The sequence below is a fragment of the Colius striatus genome, chromosome 5 (genome assembly GCF_028858725.1).
Source record: "Colius striatus isolate bColStr4 chromosome 5, bColStr4.1.hap1, whole genome shotgun sequence".
Taxonomy (NCBI): Eukaryota; Metazoa; Chordata; class Aves; order Coliiformes; family Coliidae; genus Colius; species Colius striatus.
The window spans coordinates 5,857,015-5,878,597 of record NC_084763.1 but is presented as its reverse complement, the minus strand read 5'-3'; the positions used below and the strand labels follow the sequence as shown (position 1 = coordinate 5,878,597).

Sequence of the window (21,583 nt, the reverse complement as noted above, 5' to 3'; positions counted from 1 at the left end):
ATATGTTAAAGTTATGGTTAATTCAGAATTCAAGACCTCCATTACCTACAGAAAATGAAGTTCACAAAGAACTGAATGCCACAAAACAGTAATAAAAGGTTATGTCATTCTCAGTGACATGGACAAGGGAATCAAGCACACCCTCAGCAAATTTGCTGATCACAAGCTGCTATGTGGTGTGGTTGATATGCTGGAGGGAAGGGATGAAAGGTGGGCCTGTGTGAACCTCATGAAGTTCTACAAGGCCAAGCACAAGGTCCTGCACATGGGTTGGTGCAGTCCCAAGCACAAACACAAGCTGGGTGGAGAACGGATTGAGAGCAGGTCTGAGGAGAAGGATTTGGGGATGTTGGTTGATGAAAAGTTCAACTTGATGTGCCACTGTGTGCTTGCAGCCCAGAAATCCAGCTGTGTCCTGGCTACATCAAAAGAATGGCCAGCAGGTTGAGGGAGGTGATTCTGCCCCCTCTCTGCTCTTGTGAGACCTCACATGTGGGGTACTGCATCCATCACAGGGGCCCCCAGCATACAGGAAGGGCATGGACCTGACACAGCAAGGGCTACAAAGATGACCAGGGGGCTGCAACACCTCTCCTCTGAAGACAGGCTGACAGAATTGGGCTTGTTAAGCCTGGATAAAAGAAATCTCCAGAGAGACCTTATAGTAGCCTGAGAGAGACTTTCTACAAGGGCATGTAACGACAGGACAAGCGGCAAGAGTTCTGAACTGAAAGCAAGTAGATTTAGATAAGATGTAAGCAAGAAGTTCTTCCCTGTGAGGGTGGTGAGACACTGGCACTGGTGGCCCAGAGAGGCTATAGATGCCCCATCCCTGGCAGTGCTTAAGACCAGGCTTTGAGCAACCTGGACTAGTGGAAGATGTCCCTGCCCAGGGAAAAAGGGTGGAATTAGATGATCTTGAAGTCTCTTCCAACCCAAATCATTCCATGAAGTCCCACAGCAAAACTAATACAGGGAACTACTGGTAGCAGCTTCACAGAAGTTAAACTTTAGTAGGTGTGAGTGTTTTTGAGGGGCATGGGGCATACATATCTTGAGAGATCCACTACTCAAAGGATCTAGTCCTTTTAAAAGAGTGTAGAGCATGAAATACCTTAAACAAGTTGATACTAAATGTTAAAGTTATTATTCAGATTTTCAAATTCTTCGAATCTTAATAGGAAATGTTCAACAGAGCCATGGGCAAAGGATATAAAATTTAACAAACCTGTCCAAAATAACTTCCATATATCCAATCAAGCACATGTAAAGAAAAACACATACATATCACAAGAGAAAATACCTCACTTTTAGAAAGTCTTTAACACAATATTTAACAATATTCAAAACCAAAATCGATCAGACAAAAGAAGCAGCACCAATGGCCTTGACTCTTTATCCCTCTATTAAAATTAGCAGATTTTAAACAAGCTTTTTAAACATACCAGAATTTGCAGAAATACAGAACAAAGCAAAACTTAGTGGTAATTTGCAGCCCTGCTTCTGAAACACAAGGGCAAGTCAGAATCTAATCAGTACATGCTAACTATACAATTATCCTATCCTTTAATTAAAAACTTATAAAAGATTTCCAGGTGGTACAGGCTGAGTAGAGCTTGGCCTCTAATTTTCTGTGCTTTAAGACAGTTAATGGCATTTAAATTTATGATTAGTTTCACTTTAAAAGGAACATTTGCATCTCTTCATGTCTTACTGTTTATCATATATAGTGACAAAAAAATTAATAGAAAATAAATGAAAAGAATGTCTAAAGATTAAATATTTTATAGTAGAAATTCAGTTACTTTGTTTTAGGCATCCACTGAACATTTCCAAAAAGATTTTGTCAGTATCTGACAGAGCCCAGAGAGTGGTGATCAATGGCACAGAATCGAGTTGGAGGCCTGTGGCCAGTGGAGCTCCACGAGGATGGGTTCTATGGCCAGTCTTGTTCAATGTTTGCATCAACAACCTGGATGAGGGGACAGAGTGTACCCTCAGCAAGTTCCCTGATGGCACCAAACTGGGAGCACTGGCTGATTCCCCAGAGGCTGTGCTGCCATTCAGCGGGATCTCGACTGACTGGAGAGTTGGGCAGAGAGGAACCTCATGAGGTTCAACAAGGACAAGTGCAGAGTCCTGCAGCTGGGAAGGAACAACCCCATGCACCAGGACAGGCTGGGGTTCGAACTGCTGGAGAGCAGCTCTGCAGAGAGAGACCTGGGAGTCCTGGTTGGTAATAAACTAAATATGAGCCAGCAATGTGCCCTCGTGGCCAAGAAGCCAATGGCAGCCTGGGATGCATCAAGAAGAGTGTGGACAGCAGGTCAAGGGAGGTTCTGCTCCCCCTCTACTCTGCCCTGATGAGGCCTCATCTGGAGTCCTGTGTCCACTTCTGGGCTCCTCAGCTCAAGAGGGACAGGGAAGTGCTGGAGAGAGGCCAGTGCAGGGCCACCAAGATGATCAGGAGACTGGAACATCTTCCTTATGAGGAAAGGCTGCGGGAACTGGGGCTGTTTGATCTGGAGAAGATGAGACTGAGGGGAGATCTCATTAACATTGATAAATATCTAAAGGGTGGGTGTCAGGAGGTTGGGACATCCCTTTTTTCTATAGTAGCCAGCAACAGGACAAGGGGTGATGGGATGAAGCTGGAACACAAAAAGTTCCACTTAAACATAAGAAAAACCTATTTCAGTGTTTCAGTGAGGGAGCCCTGGCACAGGCTGCCCAGAGGGGTTGTGGAGGCTCCTTCCTTGGAGGTCTTCAAGACCCACCTGGACACGTTCCTATGTGACCTGATCTAGGTGACCCTGCTTCTGCAGGGGGGTTGGACTAGATGATCTCTAAAGGTCCCTTCAACCCCTACCATTCTATGATTCTATGAAAATAAATCCATCAAAGGAGAATTTAGCAACAAGTACCACGTCAAAAAATGATTTAAAAATATAATCAAGCTATTCCCCAAAATAGAAGCTGACAGACAATGCTAAAGATAGTAAAGGAGCTACAGATACTCATATCAGAAAACATCTGAAAACTTATATTTAAATGAAAAAAACAGGGGATGGTCTGGAAGAGAACAGAGTAAATCTGAAATGCCTCTAAGTTAAATAACCTGGAAAGATAGCATATGCCACAGGGAAATTCTCATATACCATTTTAAAGGCTTTGTGTTGGATAAAAGGTTAAGGCAGCCTCCAAAAACCCTGATCAGCTCAAGAAGCTTTTCTCTACTACAAGCTATTATACACAGAGTCAATAAAATTCTTTGGCACAGTCTGATGGAGGCTGAGCTGATGGGTAGCATCAGGACCACAACATACCACTCTGTGGAGATTTCAGTGCAGTGCTGTGACATCTGCTAAACCCTGGAGACCAACTTTAAACAGACAGACTTCAAAGACATTCACAGATCACCAGGGACCATTCCCACTTGTAAATCCCTCAGGATCACGTTAAAATAAAACTAAACCCTTGAGAAAAAAAATGACTTTTCTAATGGTAACAGTATTAAGTTTTACATTTTGAATACCATCCTTGCCCTATGCAGTGACCACTAGTCCGTTCTGAAGGGCTAAAGTTTGGCTATACATATGTGTCCAAAGTGAGAGAATCAGCAGTTTGTCCCTTATCCCACTTCAATGCCTGGGACAGACTTTTAACACTGCTACAAGTCACTGCAGCCTATATTTTCTTGTTAAATTATTTCTTGTTAAATAGCTTCTTTAAAACTGTTAAAAGTCCTTTCTTTGTACTAGGTGGGAGCTTATAAACAATGAAGAACTAGCAAACAGAGCTCTAAGATGTTGAATTCAGTTGAATAATTCCAACTTCGGCAACTTACAAACAAGCAAATTCTCACCAGTTGAATAAGCGGGCTAATTAGGTCCATCAGGGGCTTATTGATAAGCAGAAGGTCTTCAGCAGCCTGTGTGTCCCCTCCTGTGCCAGATTTCTGTGCCTTAACAAGATGAGAAAAAGTAAAAAGCAACCTTTGGTGACTGTTCTATTGTGAGAAACAAATTAGGTCCGTTAGGTGGTGGAAGTTTGAAGGAGACATGCACTCGTTTCTAGTTAAGTATATCTGGGCTCCCATTGGGCAGTTATGCTCCCTGTGTCTGCAACAATAAGCTCAAAGCAAAAGGGACTCATGCTGTCATCCCCATTCTGCATAGGCTGAATATACTGACCTACATGACATTACTTCATCAAAATGCTATAAACTTTATATGCAGAAGATACCTCTGCAGCCATAAATATTTCATGTGTTTGTATTCTCTTTCAACGTGACACATCTATAGTACAAAAAAGTACAATTAGTTTTTTCCCCCTTTATCATGAAAATTTTAAGTGCAACTCAAAACAAGAAAATCAAGGTGGCTGAAAAGTTAGGAGTTAGCAGTAATGTCCATTTTTTCCCTTCTTACTCAATTTGCAATCTGAAAATATTTGTATTACATTGTAAGAATTTACTTTTTAATTAGGAATAACAACATCTCCAAGCAACCAAAATATGTGATCTGTCACCACTTGGAATTCTAAACATTGTCATCTCTTATCAAAGCACACTATCACCCTAGACAGTGCTATTTGTGACCCATCCCTGCCTCAGGACACCAGAAAGGCCTGCTTGTGAGATTTTTTCATTTAACCTCAAGATATTGCACCAGCTTTGGACCACGACCCTATTCAGTCAAGCTGCTAGAGGAAAACGTACACATTTCATCTAAAAAATACACTTAAAACCCATTTTGTACTGTGTTCCATTTAAAGCTCAATCCTAAAACCACCATCCAAGTTTAATACCTAAGGATTTTGGTTTGATTCAGTGAACACGGGAGCGTGTCCCCTGAGACAGAAAACACTACTGCTGAAGCTCCACTGTTAATAAGAGTAATGCCTTTCTTCTGGAAGGAATTTTAAAATAGAAGATGTGAAGAGCTGACTCACCACAATGACCTGGAACACTAAAGTCCAAGAAAGACAAAAAGAACTAGTGCAGAAGAGAGAAAAGAAATGAAGTATGTATATTAATCAAGAAAGGGAAGTAAGCAACCTTCACTTCAGTAACAACTACAGCAGCTTTTCGTGGTTAGGGCTCAGGTAAGGAGTAAAATCCATCCTCCCATCAGAGTTGAGTACTTTCTTTAAATGATATATATTTAGCATCTTTGGAAAGAGAATGAACAATTCACTAAAGGAATTATACTTTATACATGTATATAATGTACTACACCATCCTTAAACCTACATGAGGTCACCAGAGTCCACTTCTCAAACTCAGACTGCAGGTTACTTTCAGCTACTGTGGATCACCTGTGGAACAGATGATTAAACAGCCCCAAAACAAAGATGTAAATTAACCTGAACATTCATAACATTTCCATTAAAACACAATTATTTGGACCTCAGAGAGCATGATCTTGAATGAAGTTGGATACAATTGTCAGCAAAAATGCTTTGAACTATCATTGAGCAAATACTGAATTAAGATACTTATGGAGTATAAAACAAAACAGTCAACTATGATCTGTTTCCAGCACACACTGAGGCTAGTGTAGGTATACTAGCCAGGCAGTGACATTAAATAGTGATGTCAAGTTGAAAACTACACACTTTTCTCTTTCCACCACACTAAAAATTCAATAAAATCAGCATAGGAGGAGGTTCATTATTAGGGTAACAGGAAGTTAACTAAAAAAACTGTTGAAGATGCTGATGAACACAGGAAATAAATCCCATACCTGTAAAGTCTGACGCACAATGTTTGCTGTATACATCAGCATGCAGTGTAAAATGTCAAGCAAGGACAGAAGCAGAGCATTTGCTGTCTTGGTGCTGCTTTTATCATCTGCCTCCAAGTACAGTGTCACAGTTTCTATTAGGAGATTACAGATATGATGAGCCAGTCCTACACAGAAATTGAGACAAAAAAAATAGACTATCAGAAAAAGAACAATGTGGAAGGCAGTTGTTAAAAATAATACATTAGGATAAAACCAAATTTCACATACATTATGAATATTTATTACATTTCCTCTTTTGCTCCATTATTGTAATTACCTCCTCTCCTATTGTTTGGAGCAGCTCAGTGAGTTAAACTGATAACAATCAGATTTCCTAACCACATGGAAAACTATGTAACACTCATTAAATAAAGACATAACCTTGAATCCTGAACTGTTCTGTAGGATGCTGGCACACGAGTCTCCCTAACATCAGTTCTGGACACAAGAATTATGCCATTTCTCCAGGCTGTTACAAAATGACACATCAAGATCAGAGCCTGAAGTTTTCCATCTCAATGTTATGCTTTACATAAAACACATTCAGAAGCACATTATGTATTAAATCCTGAATGTTTCACCAAAAACTCTACTATGCTTCATTTGACCAATGTAGTAAAATGTTTCCTGAAAATACATTCTTGTTGTGAAGCTTTTTTTAAAGCTCATTTGGAATTTAATAACATCAGCTGCTGCAGCTTGCTTAACCCAGAAATCAATTGACATATCAGAAAAATTATAACACATTTCAAGGCAACACAGATGCAACTCAGAATCTTTCTTACTTCCAAATTCAAAGTGCCTGAGTTCATTGTATTTGAACTTAATCTTTTTCTTTCAGAGTTTCATAGAGAATGAAAGACACTTTGTTCCTCATTAAAGACATAATTATATTTGTCAACTGTCTTCTTTTAAACTGGCAATTAGCCATACTGGGACTTGGATGCACATATGGAGTAACATGGCAGTATATGAGTATATTAGCTTCTAGTCCCCACGGCTATCAAAAATGACTGAAGCATGCTATTGATTTCACTGAAGTAAAACAGACTGGTTTTAGTATTTCTCCTTTACGAAGCAATTGCATATATTTTTACAAACATCAGTACAAGATTAAAATGAGACAGTGTAGCATACAATATGGAATGACACCATTCAGCTTTTAAGAGTAATGCAAATCTGTGGGATGTTGAGTGACTTTGGCTTTGAAAGATGTCCGAGCTGAACTTCCATGAAATATTTTCCTCCCCACTATTCATCGTCCTTAATATTTTCCTCAGGAAATTAAATACAAAAACATTAATTTAGAACACTATTACAGGTTAGGATCATCAAGACTTGCACTCTTATCTCACACCTTTTGTTTTTATGATTACTAGCCTTTCACAAGTTTGACTGATGGACTGTAGCTCAGGCTAAGCTTTGAATTTCCTGTGGTTTTGTCTGCATAAACCAAACTCTCAAAATTATAATCAGTCTAATCTCACACATTTAATTTCCTGCTCCTTTTTAAAACTACAGTTTCTGCTGCAGTTCTGAACTCTTCATACAAAAATGAGACAGCATGCAGAGATACATTCAAGTGATATCACCAATACCCATCGAGAAGAAATAAAACCCAGAGATAACTATGTGTCTACCCAACACAAAGGTTGTGGTTATTCTATGCCTTTTTCTTCACCAGGCTAAATTAGAATAAACCTAAGAAAACAGTCCAGTAAGAGCTGGTCCCTATCAAAGTGTTGTCTGCAAAACTACCCACAGGGATATGTTCAAGTACACTCGTTTCTCCCGGTATATGACCACAAAACCCACAGCCACATCAAAATGAATGAATCACCTTACTATTTCTAGATGGATTACATATAACCCTTAAGATAGTGACGTGGAGATCAACACTGAGAAGACCATTTTCAAGTGAAGGCACTGTACAGGTCATCATCAAGAATTCTTTAGGCAGCAGTCCTCTCTGCCTTTAAAGCACTAAGGAAGGAACAACTAGCAGTGAACAACACAGCAGGATCCAGGACATAGATTTGAAAAAATCCATCTTTCAAGTTTGAAGGTAATGACTTTTTATTCCCTTGACTGTTTCAACCTGAGTCTCACAATTGCCCCACTGCTGCTGTTTGGTGAATGGAGAGGTGAACCAAGTGCTAAACCTTCTTCCCACCCACTGAAACATAATATAATAATCCAGATCTTATTCTCTTGAAGTATTTACATCCTAAGGATGTTCGTATTAGGTTCCAAACACCCAAAATACACCAGAATACTCATACTTACTTAGTTAACTAAGAATTAGAAATAGTGGGTTTTATATAAGCAGATATATGCCTACACAGAGTTACCTGCACAAAGATATGCATGTTAAATTGGGACATTTTGGGGAAAAAGCCTCCACCTTTTCCTGGACCTAAAATACCTTTGGAAAATTTAACACATCAGAATTTTTTAATAAAGACATCTAAATTGAAGCCCTGGTGCAAAATGTTCCCTCACGTGCTAGATGACTCATACAGAAACATTGGGTTCCACAGATTAAAATAATAAACCAGACTGACCTATTGGTCAAGTAAATAAAGTTCCAGACATGCTCTTTAAAATACTCTTCTGTGTCACAACAAAATGAAAATCTGAGGCCACAACTGTAGATGTGTAAATATACTCCTTACCAACACCACAAGACAAAATACACATTCTCTGTCCTCAGAAGAGAAAGTTAGGAAGTTGGTATCATTTACAGTGGCCACGACAAAACTCAAAAGAAGTTTAACAGACTTGCCCACTGGCACTGTAAGAAGTTTACTCAAAAAGCAAGACCAACATGTCCCAGCATTCCAAATATGGAATCTCAGACTGGATAGTCTGAAAAAAAGAGGATGCAATTCTACAACAAGTAAATAATATTCATAACTCAGTAAGCCATAAAATAAAAATTGCACGTGGCTCTCTAAGTTTTAGAGGCTATCTTGACGTTTTTCCCCCAAATTTTACAACTGATTTGAGAATCACTTTCCTCTCAATTTCCAATAGCACCTAGAACAATATTTACCTTTAAAAACTTCAGACAATGTAATTCTGTGTGACATTTAACAAACATACCTTCTTATGCAGTAATTATTGACTTCTCATTACAAAGCAAAATAGGCTCTGACTCAAAAGGCACACCCCATGCTGTCCTGAACTTTGAATGGTGGATCTGAATATGAGTTCTATATCATAGAGAGATACCAAATTAAATTGAGAAGGATTCTTCTACTGAGAAAAGCTACATATTTTTAAGTATCCTGGTACTTCCCAGTATGTTGCCAATAGTCCACTTTCTCAAGATGAGGTGTTAGTGACAGTTTACAGGAGTTAAAGTATCACAGGGATATAGTTTAGTTTGGTGCTGGGCTTGGCAGTGTGAGTAGTGGTTGGATTCGATCTTAAAGATCTTTTGTAACCATAACGACTCCATGATTCTATAATTTCTTTCATAAATAAATAAGACATTTCTTCTCAAGAGAATAAAGTACAAATGTATCATTTAACTTATTACATTTTTAATTACTGTATTGAAAGTTTCAGCAAACAAATTATATCACTTCCTATTGTTTATAGCTGCAGGTAAGGCTTACATGGTTCAAGGTACAGTGGTCATGCCTTGTACGCATTTGTAGAATAGTCTTCAAAACACCAAGCCTCAATGCAGTTCTCTGCTATGGAAATTTTGCAGGAAAAAAAAAGAAAAAACTTGGACTTTGCGTTAAAATTGTGTTTATAAATTAACATAACTGGAATTAAACAGGAAGGATTGCATCCAAAACTCCTAGCCACAGTTTTACAGCACTTGACAATCCCAATGTTCACAGCAGAGCATCTCTCCTGCCTCGAGACCCCTGCAATGAACTGAACATGTCGCTAACAGTGCTTTATGAATGTGGGCTGTGATGACTATGCTTGTGTTTTACAAATCTTTTCAAAAGATAAAAGGAGTCTTTTGGCCCATGATACAGCTAATCGGACAGAATGTGCCATGATACCTTCTGGAATGAAAGCTGAGAGGAGATATTTTATTCTCACCTATTAGCAAGATGGATAAAGGAAAAGAAATCTTTGCTTCCAAATCATATGAAACATCAAAGGACAGCCTAGGAAGCAATCTTCTAGGCAATCCTTTCATGCCTACCAGCAATTAGAGCATTCAACAAACCTCTCTGCTTCCAGACGAAGAAAATGTTAGAGCAGGTGCACTTCCTCTGAACAATGGCACCGCGCAGCCAAACAGCCAGCAGCAAAACCCTCAGCCCGGCAAAAAGCTTTCTCTTTGTTCCTTTCTACACACTGCTCTCTGGAGAGCTGTTTTCCCATTTGTATCACGCCTACACAACTGATTCCCCAGGGATATTACCAAAAATATATTCACTAGATATTTCCTTTTGCTTTTACTTAGAGTAGACCCGCTTGGGTTTGTTGTTTCCCTCCTTTAAAACCACTCCAGATAACAATTATATGTTGTTACATATGGGAACTATCAATTATACTGCCAGACTAACTAGAAAACATATTGCATAGTCTTTTTCATGGTAATGATAGACCACAAAAATATTGCTAAGAAGAATCACAGAACTGGAGCCAGGGATTAGCTCCTCAGTACTTGAGCACCTAAGATAATCCATCATGTCATAAAGATTCGTTATAAAACCTTATTTACCTATACAAAAATGGGATTCAATTTGTGTTCTTTGCATCACAGCCCTACTACTCACTGTTTCCTGTCTTGCACAACTGAAAACAGGCAACAGAACCCAAATGGTATTTCTAGGATAATGGCATTTTTAGAAGAGGCACGTTGCTTTCATTGTTATCTGTGTTTATTATTTGTTATCATTTATGTTTTAGAAACTATTTGTGTTAGTACTATAATACTGCTGAGGGAAGAATAAACTAGGATCAAAAATTACATGGCCACTGATTTCAAGATGCAGTGAGTTCTGAATGTCAGAACAAGCAAAAACAAAATTAAAGGGCTGTTAAATAGACCAATTGCATGACCTGCTGCCCTGAAAACTGTTTTCTATTCTGATCTTAAAAATTAATAGCATCTAAAGAAGAAAATTTTGCACATAAGGGATAGTCTATTTCCAGTACCAGGACAGTGACTGCACATGCTGGGACTGAATAAAGAATTACTAGGTTTGAGAAGCAAAAATCTCATTTGAATCTGCCACACTGCAGTGGTCAAGGCTCTCCAGAGCTTCCCTTTGGGGGAAGAGCCTGTGGCCCAGCTTTTTCTACACACAAGGTAGAGCATCCAACAACGGTGCCTGAGCAGGCAGTCCTGCCCTCATACCCAGGAAAACGGATGCTGTAAGGATTATAACAAGCAGGAAAGAAAAGCCAGTTATCATCTTTACTATAACTAGGTTGAAAGTAGAATGAGAAGTACTATATTATCTTGAGTGTGGAGGTCTGAGAGGATTACAGACCTGACCCTCTCAGTGGCAAGATTTTTCTGCTTTGAGTCATGACACGGCTCTACCTCACTTTTTCAGGACTGGCAACACTTAGTGGTTATTGTTAGAAGGCAGTTTATAGGTAGCATCTTTCACTTGTGAAGAAATAGCACAGGACTGATGACTCCCTGAGGGACCATGTAAAACTCGTCTCAACCAAAGAGAAACCTGCCAATACAGAACTCCACTTTCTTCTAAAGTTTAATCTATGGAACAAAAAGGCAGGTGATTAAGATCACCAGATGTATAGAACAGGCCATTGAAAGACAGAAAACCAAGTGGATTCTCTCATTAAAAAAGTATTTGAGTGTAATAGAAGAGAGTAAAAATGCAAGTTGAACAATTCAGGAACAACAAAATCACATGTTGAATGTGCCTGACTGATCAGTACAAAAAGTAGTAAAATACGAAGTACACCAACTAGGCTAGGCAGTGGTTGTTTTATATGTAAAGATGTGGTTAGAAAGACATACACAGGAGTATTTCTGAAGGATAATCACTGGTCCTTTGGGAATTCCTGATTTGCTGCTGCTATTGAAAATGAAAAAGATATTTAAAAGAAGAAAGAGGAGTTTCCCATCTTAGAATCTCATTAAGGTTTCTGTGACAAAATTTCAACTGAATTCCAGTTTTTGTGTCAGACTGACTCAACCAAACTGTAATTAATTCAGAAAAGATATCCAAGCTGTTGGAAACTAAGTTCACAGCACACATGAGCAGAGAAAATCAAAGTCTGGAAGGCAGGGGATTTAGTTCTAGACAGGATTTACCGAGATGGTCCTCATTCCTAGCAGCATAACTCATTGAAAATGAACACAAATCTGTTTAACATGGATAGAATGATGAATCAGAAGGCAGCTTTCTTTAAAAACCCCCAAACTATAAGAACATCTAAATGCTGTCCAGTTCCACTGGAAAAAAAGAATCCAAAATTCATATGAACTAAAACTACGTAACTATGGACTGTCATGATGTTCAGAGGATCTATCCACAGTGTTGATAAGACATTAATAGTGTCTCATTCTATCAGTCAGGTTTGATTTACTTGGATACCATGTTGTTGGGATCAGTCTCTAGAAATGCTATCTGCTTGTTTTATTTTCTGAGTAGCTTATAGTAATGGGACTTTTGCTACAGAAAGATAAATGACAGGTAGGATCCACGGAAGATGTACACACAAACTTTAAATGCTTGTATCAGGCAGTTTGTGAGACTAGACATAAAATAAACATTTCTTTTAAAACTATGTATTCAAATTAAACTTTTACTCTTCAGACATGGAATTCAGTACCTAGGAGAGTCCTAGGATTTCCTGCCAGTTCTTTCCCTAACGCATATGTTATGTACATCACAAACAGGCTGCTTTTTTGTTATGTGGGGAGGATAAAGCCCTTGATGCATGTAAAATTGAGTGCTATCATCCCAGGAGGTAACTGACAATACAGTAGAGTACAATGCTAAGGCTGTTCATTTTGTAAACAGCTTTGTTGACAGCAAACACTAGTTCTTCCCAGGTGTTTGCTAGTGATCAATTGTTGGAGGTTATTACCCCTACAATTATGTGTGTGTGGGAAAGACAGAGGATGTGAATACTCTCTAGTCTCCCCTGACAAGTTGTACTAGGCTGCTTTAAACTATTCAGCTGAGTAGCTTATATTGACCTTGATGATTTTGCTTGAAGCAGATTCTCATACTCAAATGATCCTTCTAGCTGTAAGACCTGTGAAGGGATGCAGGTGGGGGTAATATCTCACAAGGTATGCATTTCAGATATTTCTGTCACCTATTGTGCATATATTAAATGACCAACTTGCATTCTTGTTGATACAGTCTTTCAATATGTCAATTGTGCCATATTTACAAGCACAACCTTACATCCTCCAAAAAAACCCCAAAACCAAGACTGTAGTAAGATAAAATCGTGTTATCTGGATTGAGTCTCTTGGCTGTCATTAAGCAAATTCCATACCAGCTTTTCAGTCAGATATTTTTCCAGACATCAGAGATGCATTACAGCTCATAGTCTATTTTTTTACAGAGCATAGTAATTCCACAGTGGGCTGTATTCCAAGTCAGATCCTTATACACCTATTTCACCACTTACAAAGTGTCAAGTAAAATAAAATCTCTTGGGTTTGTCAGAGGGAAGTTTGATAATGCTTAGGAGATTTTCTGAACAGCAGGTTTTAATGACCTGCATGAGGAACAAGAATACCTAACAGGACACTTTACTCTGAGAGGCAATAGTCTTTAAAACCCCCTTTATAACTAGCCTAAGCTTTTAGTGGTTTTTGCTTCACAGATACATGGAAGAACCTCTGCTTGGATGTTACAAATTAATATATAGTGTAGGTCTTTTGGAAAAACAAAGGTTTCGTTAACACCCCAAATTAAGGTCAAAAGCTAGAAAAAAAGTTCTTCCCTAGATCGAAATCTGTTATTTTTGTTAGATTAAGAATTTCTTACTTTCAGCAAGCTTCAGAGTCAGTAAAGATTCAATAAAGACTCTTGATTTACTGCTCAGAGAGATCAAGCCTGCAACAATTACCATGTGATAAAATACAAGGGAATTTATATCCTGGGCTTAATTTAGAACTGGAAACTCTTCTAAAAAAATGGCTATTTTAATAATAGACTTCCTGTCACACTAGATTAAATCCTGTTTATCAGCCTCAAATATCTAAGCATGCTTCTGCTTTGGCATCAACTTTCTCTTCTAACAAAATCCTTGAGAGACTGCATTCAAACTTTGAGAGCTGCCTTTCTGACAAAACCTGTACAGATCAGATATGAACAGCCTCAGAATGCAGATAAAGCCCTAAACCGTTGTTACAAACTGACAGCATTCAATAGCTTTGAATAATGGTACCAGCACTAATTGCTCTAGCTAGGCCTTCAAGAGTCCCTGGACTAAAAGTGATAGGGACCAATGAACCTTGACTTCAGAAAATCCTCTGAAGTTTTCAGCTTTAAATTGCAGAAATAAAACAGTTGACTCCTGTTCCTACATATATTCAAAGAAAAAAGGTAAAAACTGTATACATTTCCCTACTGAAAAGTCATGCTCTGTAAGAAATGACATTAAATATTTATTCCCACTCCTCTTGGTCTATTTGCATCAGTCTTCCATCAGATCAAAACTTACAAATTGTTGGATTTGCAAGTAACAGACTTACAATTGTTACAACTAGACCAAAAAACAAAAGCAAAGGCTAGAGTGATAACTAAGCAGAATTTGCTGCTGGTTATTAAAACAACATTGAATCTATGCCACAGGCTCCAGGGATGTCCCCCTGATATTCATGCATTAAATTTACAACAGAAATGAAAGCTGGCAACCAGTAATTGCAACTGTCCAAGGTGGCTTTAGTGTATTTAAACTTCCACGATCAAAGGGCTTAAACTGAGGTCAAGACATTACATGACAGCGAATCTGGGTTTTCAGCTATGACCAGATTAAATTGTGCAGCCTTAATCCCACTCTGCTAGGTCAATTGTTTTCCAAATAAGCATCAGGATAACCAGCAGACTCTCTAATTTGCTGTCACCTGGCCATACCAATAATGCCACATCTGATTAGATCTCTAAAATCTAACACCACAGACTTCTCACCTCAGATATTATTATTCTTATTATGAAATGTCTAAGGCTTATGCCTTGCTTTGTTTGCATGGATGTTTGTTCTACTTTGACCTCTACATGAGTTTCAGCCTTACCCCTGGGATTTTCAAGCTGGAACCCACCACACTGTGATCATGCTGTCACCTCAGGCTGTACCAAAAGTACCTAATACTCATCACTAGTACTATCTAGACGAACAGACTCTCATTTTGTGACAGCACAGCTACCTGATCCCAACTATCTTGGCTTCAATTGGCTGCACTGAGCTCCATCAGCTTGTACTATGGCTAAGCTTATTTAACCAAGAGGCAGTCCTAGCTCTGCAAGAACTGTCAGCCTGTGTTTCAATGCTGTGTCCTACATTCCATGTCCCCTATCTCGGCAGGACCCACACAATAGGAGCATGGGTCTACTGGCACTGGGTTGGGGTAGGCCTGTATATGTTTTTTATGCAGGCAGCAGTTGCAGAGAGTAGTGGAGCCTGGGAATTCAGTAAAATATTGTCTCAGACTCTTGGGGCAATTTCTGTGTAAGCACTGGAAAGAGATCATATGCAATAACAGTCAATGGACCATCTTGGCCCAAGCTACCCAAGTTTGAAACAAAACCAGTGAACTATACCACCCTCCTGAATAAGAAGCTGAACTGGATCCTGCTGTGGATCTGATGCTTTAAGAAGAATCAGGATTCTGCATTCCTCAAAGGCAACTAATTTCTTTAAGAGTGAAAAAGAAGTTGAAGAACACTGATATATGTACAGTCAGATGGACACCACAGAAGAGAGGGATTTAGAGTCATGATTTTTTAAAGTGTGTGTCCTGTAAAAGACATGCAACAAAACAGCAAAAGAAACAGTATGCAAACCCTAGCTTGTAGTCCCTGTGCTGGTTTTGGCTGGGATAGAGTTAAGCTTCTTCACAGTAGCTACTATGGGGCTATGTTTTGGATTTGTGCTGAAAATAGTGTTTGTAGAACACAGACATTGTAATTACTTTTGAGAAGCACTTATACAGTGTCAAAGTCTTTTCTACTCCTCACACCACTCTGCCATGGAGCAAGTCGAAAGTGTACAAAGAGTTGGGAGAGGACACAGCTGGACCAGCTAATCCCAGCTGGCCAAAGGGATACTGCATATGATGTAACGCTCAGCAATTAAACTTTAGGGGATGTCAGCAGGGCAGCCACTGCTCCCAGACTGGGTGGGCATTGGTGAACAGCTGTGTTGTGCTTTGTTGCCAGGCAGGGTTAAACCATGACAGTACCTTTTCCTTTTTCTCTACCACGTCTGCTCTGACAGGCACAAGTGTTTATTAGGCATTAATGGACTATGATGCCCCAGTAACTTTACCAACTTTTTTCCATACAGAGTCTCCATTACCCTGTCCCACACTGTGCTTCATCCCTGACTTTTCACGTGCCTTGGGCACTACCACGATTCATCTACATTCCCTTTCCAGCCTGTTAATGCCCAGTCCACTGATTCTAGAGAGCAAGACCAGGCAAAGAAATTAAGTTCAGTCAATTTGTTTAACATGATAAACGGTGCTGAGGGGGAAAGGGGAAGCTTGCAAAGGAGGATTCATGTTTCTTTGTTCCTTCTCAATGTTGCTTCAAGTGAAGAGACAAACATCAAGGATGATAAAACTTAACAGTAGCTTGAAACAATAAAGTAATATCCCCAGGATTTCCTAAGATAATATGCTCTGCAACAGATTCAACACAGTTCACTGCTTCCATCTAGGACTCAAGACTGTAATAGATATCCTACAGAAGGGTGGCATCAGAGCACAGGGTTTCCCTCTACTTATGTGAAGAAACACTTACCTGGTTCAGAAAGAAAGCTAGTATGTCCAATGGCTTTAGTGCTGCTCAATGAGTTTCAGTACAGGAGAGCACACTTTATGCACACCAGTATGCAGTTGTTACCTGTAAACTAGGCCTGTCCTTTGCCTTTGTTCAATATTTTCAGAAAGAGAAAAGTGACTAGGCTTAAAAAAGATTATGCTTAAAGGGAGGGAGGGTTTGGAAAGAGGCTACAAAAAGTGAAGTCTGGATCTATGTCAAGTAAAAGCAGCTCTGAATGGAAGGCTAAAGGAACTAGCATCTGTAAAACTGGACTGTCAACAAATTATGCAAGAACTGGAGAGAAGCTGCAGCAAGCAGACATCAGTTATGAGATGTACAGAATTAATTTTTTAAGACAAGTAATTTCACAGCAAGTAGAAATCAAAACATTTGGCATGACTTGGCCTGCCAGAACTGCACTGAACTAGGATGGCAGGCTACAATTTAGCCTTAGCAGACTATCACAGGCAGCACCAACATTGGCCAACTTACTGGAACTGAATGAGGAGGTTATTGCTAGGAGTTGTCAGTTACTGCCTTCTCTACATGATACTGTAGCTGGTTCAAGCATGACTGTATGCATGCCTTTCATGAACACAGGCGGTTTTGCAGGAGGCTGGGCAGACCCCCAGTCAGTTCTTGCACTGAGTCCAGGCTGACTGTCTCTGTATCCAGGATGATCCTCTAACTATGCAGACTCCGTCTGAGTGACTGCCTGACCCATAGCCTTGGAAGGTAAAATCTTGTAAGCAATGTTTTTCTTTCCATATCTTCTGTGAAAGCCCCTAACTCCTTTGGTTTTTACAACAACCAGTTCCTTCTGTTATGGTATTTGCCTTATTCTGCCTATGGTATCTTGCTTATGACTTTTCCTCATAGCACAGACAAGATGCTGCCTCTAAATTCATCTTCTTGTGTTGCTGTTTGAACCACATGCTCTCTGAACACAACATTCAGTGTAATTTCTGAAGGAAGTGCATAGTAAGTAACAGTTTGAGTACGTTTTCCTTGTAAGATAAATAATGGCATAAACTCACACTTCAAGTCATTTTGTGTAGGGTGGTGAGATCAAAACATCCAATTTCTGCCTGTGTTTATTCAGCAAAAATATGAACTGGAAGGATGTTGAGCCATCATTGGTAATTTTACTGTTTTTTCAATCTTCATACAAAATATTTAGTAACGGTATTTTTGTTGTCATACAGGGAAATAAGCCATATTTCATGTCTGCACCACTGGCTAAAAATCTATATTGCACAATTCAAACATGTTAACTAGGAAATACAATCTTTCAAAAGTGTGAATAAATCCATTGATAACATTTTGCCAGTTTTTTTCCCAGTCTCTCTGGAATAGGCACGAGGGATTTTTGAGCAAGCAACTTGCAACATGATAAGCAAAGAAAGAATGGGCCTTAGGAAAGAAAAGACAAGTTGAAACTAAATGGATGCATGTAAGAAGTTTCCATACTTTTTTCCTTTGTCTTTGCAAAAGGTGGGTGGTAAAGAGAAAAAAAAACCTTCACATTTTTTACAATCTCCTAAAAGACAGAAAAGAGCTTTAGATTTGATTAAGATATCCTATTTCTTCCTCTATTCATCTTAAAAATTCAAAGGGAAGCATATGTATTTTTCCTTAATCAAAAAGGGGGAACAGCTAGTTGATGGAATATCTTCTAACAATGTGGACACATTGATAGAAACCTTTAAATCCTATTTATGAAACAACCCATCCTCCCCCAACATTTATTGAGTTAGGGCTTTATTAAATGAAAAGTTGCACTGACTTGCTTAAAACTCTGATAGGAAACCCTCCACATGTGCTCAAGCACATGTCTTTGCTGATATGTCTCTCTGCATAAACCCTTTCTACATAAATATAATCTTGGGTCAATTAGGAAAGATAAGTTAAAATAGGACTATTTTTTTTCAGGATGGACAGATAAGTTTGTGCAAAAAAAATTTACAAAGTGCAGACATACTGCTATAAAATGTAAATACTCATGGGTATAAATACATATTATAAATAAGCAGTTATCATATCAAATCTACAAGGCATTGACCAAACACTGTACGAAAACTCCAACAGTTAAGGAGTGGTAACGTGACTAAACTTGAACAAGATGACAGTCATCTGAATTTATCGTGTCTCAAGATGGTGAAAAACACACATGTAGACATAGATCTATGGCTTTAGACTTCAAAAGAAATTTACCTATAGAAATGAACTCTTCAGTAACAAAATGCTCATAAAAAATATAACTTTCAGTGTTTGGGAAAATCTAAATGAAACAATGTTATAAAATTAGATCCTGAATAGAATAAGAAAACATCAAACTACACACACTAGGTATAAACACAAAAATATTTAGGTGGTAAAATCAGAAGATCACAGGAAAAGCCTCAAGTAAGAGATTACAACCTCATATCTGTTTATACATTGGAACTTTCAAAAGGCTTTAAAAAGATAAATAACTTCAGTTTCTCTATTACGATACAACATCCTTTCTGCCTTAAGGAGAAAAATATTTCAGGTGCCCACAAATAGCTTAAGCAAATGATTTTGAGATGAATGCACTCGTTCAGTCCACAGTTTTCCTCAAAGTCACTTAGAAGAGGAAAATATCTGGCTGTTTGGGAGCTACAACAACCACTGAAAACGTCTAAAACAAACAAAAAACCCGAAATCCTTCTCTAAACCAGTGAAACACCTCAGACTCCATTTATCTGTCCACTATATAGATGTGAACCTGCAAAAAAAATGGTGCTTGTTTTTAGCAACTGACAAAACAAACTTCTTTCAGTAGGATCAAATAAGTGCTTCTGAAGACTACCTATGACACAGCCATGACTGATGTAGTTTAATTTTGTCTGCAGTGCTTTGTACACCTTTGCAACCTCAAATTGGCAGTGATACATTGCTTTCATATTGTTTTAAGAGGTAAACAGAAAATATATGATGGCTCTGCAACTTATGGCATCATAACTGCCTTCAAAATAGGTCTCTTTTCAAATATATAGGTACATTTTTTATTTCATCCCTTAATAGATATTATTTACTAATTATATCTGACAAGCTACACAGAGGCATCATCACAATGGTATTTGTATTTATCATCTGTAACAACTTCTGTAGTTTGTCATCAGTAGTTTGCTACTAGTTAATGCAATAGCTACAGTTTTACCTAGTTATCCATTTTCTCTCAAACTGATCAAATCCACTAGTGTAAATACATATGATTTGAGTTGCACTTCACGGAAGCACTAGCATAAAGTCAAATGATAATGCTGCAGGAAAAGCAGTACCTAGAGCAAATGCAAAGATGACAATCTCTAGGAGAGAGGAATTAAGTATCATTTTTACAGCTAAGTGAGTAAGAAGGAGCATGAGGCTTTGAAGACTTTTTCCCTTCTTTTTCCTTTTTCACAATCCAGAGTTTGCATCAGGAAACCTTCAGATATCCACGTTCTCAGAGAGAAAACTGATGCCTTACATTTTAACATGAAAATTTCATCTTTCAAGTGAGTTTTTTGCTTCCAAATATTATCAGCATCATCACTCAGTCAAAAACTGAAGTCTCTGTTTGTCTAAGAAGTGGATAGGCATAAAAAAAATGTCTGTTATGCTTGGCATACTACAAATACAAAGACAGGCTAAGTTTAGAAATTGCTGTATTTATTTAACTAACTTCCTCTCATTCAACTAAGTTGATCAGTCATATCATCAGATTTCTGCATAGAGCCTCTCAGACTAAAAAAACATAGAATAAAAAGGTATTGAATGTTTTGTGTTAGTATTCCTTTCTCTTCTATTCATTAGGTGTTAAAACAGGGTATCTTGTTAGGTAGTTTAAGCAGATAGCTATGCCACAAAATATGCTACTTGGCCAGCCACAGAGATAGTATCAGGAAGCCTACTCCAGCCACAGAAAAGGCCAGTCCTCTTTTACAGTACAGCACTAGGGAGACAAGATGTTACAACTTGTTGAGTCTTTATTAACTTATTTTATCCTTTGAAGTCTTAGCAAGCATGCTGTGACATTTTGTGCCTTATGGGTACGGCTCTCAACAACAACAGGCTTGGTTCTACTTGAATGTTTCTCACAGCAATTACTGTTTCTATTTTCATCCTTTTTAGATGGCTGTATTGTTGAATATCACAGGATGACACAGGTTATTTTTTCCTCAAAGACTTCCCTGCTACCATGCTATTTTGACATGATTCCCACTTATCTTTTATGATACCAGACTTCTGAGTTTACCCATATGAATTTACACACTTCCACCTGAGTGACTGGCATTTTAGGTCAGAAAAACATGCCTTAATACACTCTAAAAACATTCTGAACTTCATAACATCATAGAAGATACTTCTTCAGACTCAACCACAATGACTTCTCACATAAGCTGTAAGTCAAATAAACATAGTGACACACGACTGCTATCTTTAGATGTTCACAGAGACATCTCTGTGCTCAAGAGCTGAACTACTACAGCACTGGTAGAGAGTTGCAAAAGGCTTACGTCCCTCACAGCAGAAGCTGTAAGGTGTACATCTCCTAACAGGGTGACTTTCCCCACAACATTCAAATGATCCAGAAGCAACATCTGCAGGTCCTCAGATAGGATGACACACGTCTGTCTGCATTTATTTTCTACAGTTTGAAATAAATTCTTACTTGACATTTATTTAACTTCGAGTATTTTGTTTCTAAATATTGATTAAACCCAGAAAAACTGTTGTTACATTCTTACTTATATTGACTTCTCTGACTTCCTCTCCCTGCCAATCTTTCCATCCAGAATCACAGTATGTTGCATCTGTACA

At 38.5% G+C, this 21,583-nt stretch overlaps 1 protein-coding gene across 1 annotated transcript in view; it reads right to left on the bottom strand.

Moving 5' to 3' along the window:
- ULK4 (unc-51 like kinase 4) overlaps nt 1-21,583 on the bottom strand; it is a 211,081-nt gene that overhangs the window by 59,135 nt on the left and 130,363 nt on the right. Inside the window, exons 33-34 of the mRNA XM_061996793.1 lie at nt 5,748-5,914; nt 3,866-3,964 (exon numbers count right to left, since the gene is read on the bottom strand). Of these exons, the coding sequence (XP_061852777.1) occupies nt 3,866-3,964; nt 5,748-5,914 (266 nt within the window). The remainder of the gene's footprint in view (nt 1-3,865; nt 3,965-5,747; nt 5,915-21,583) is intronic.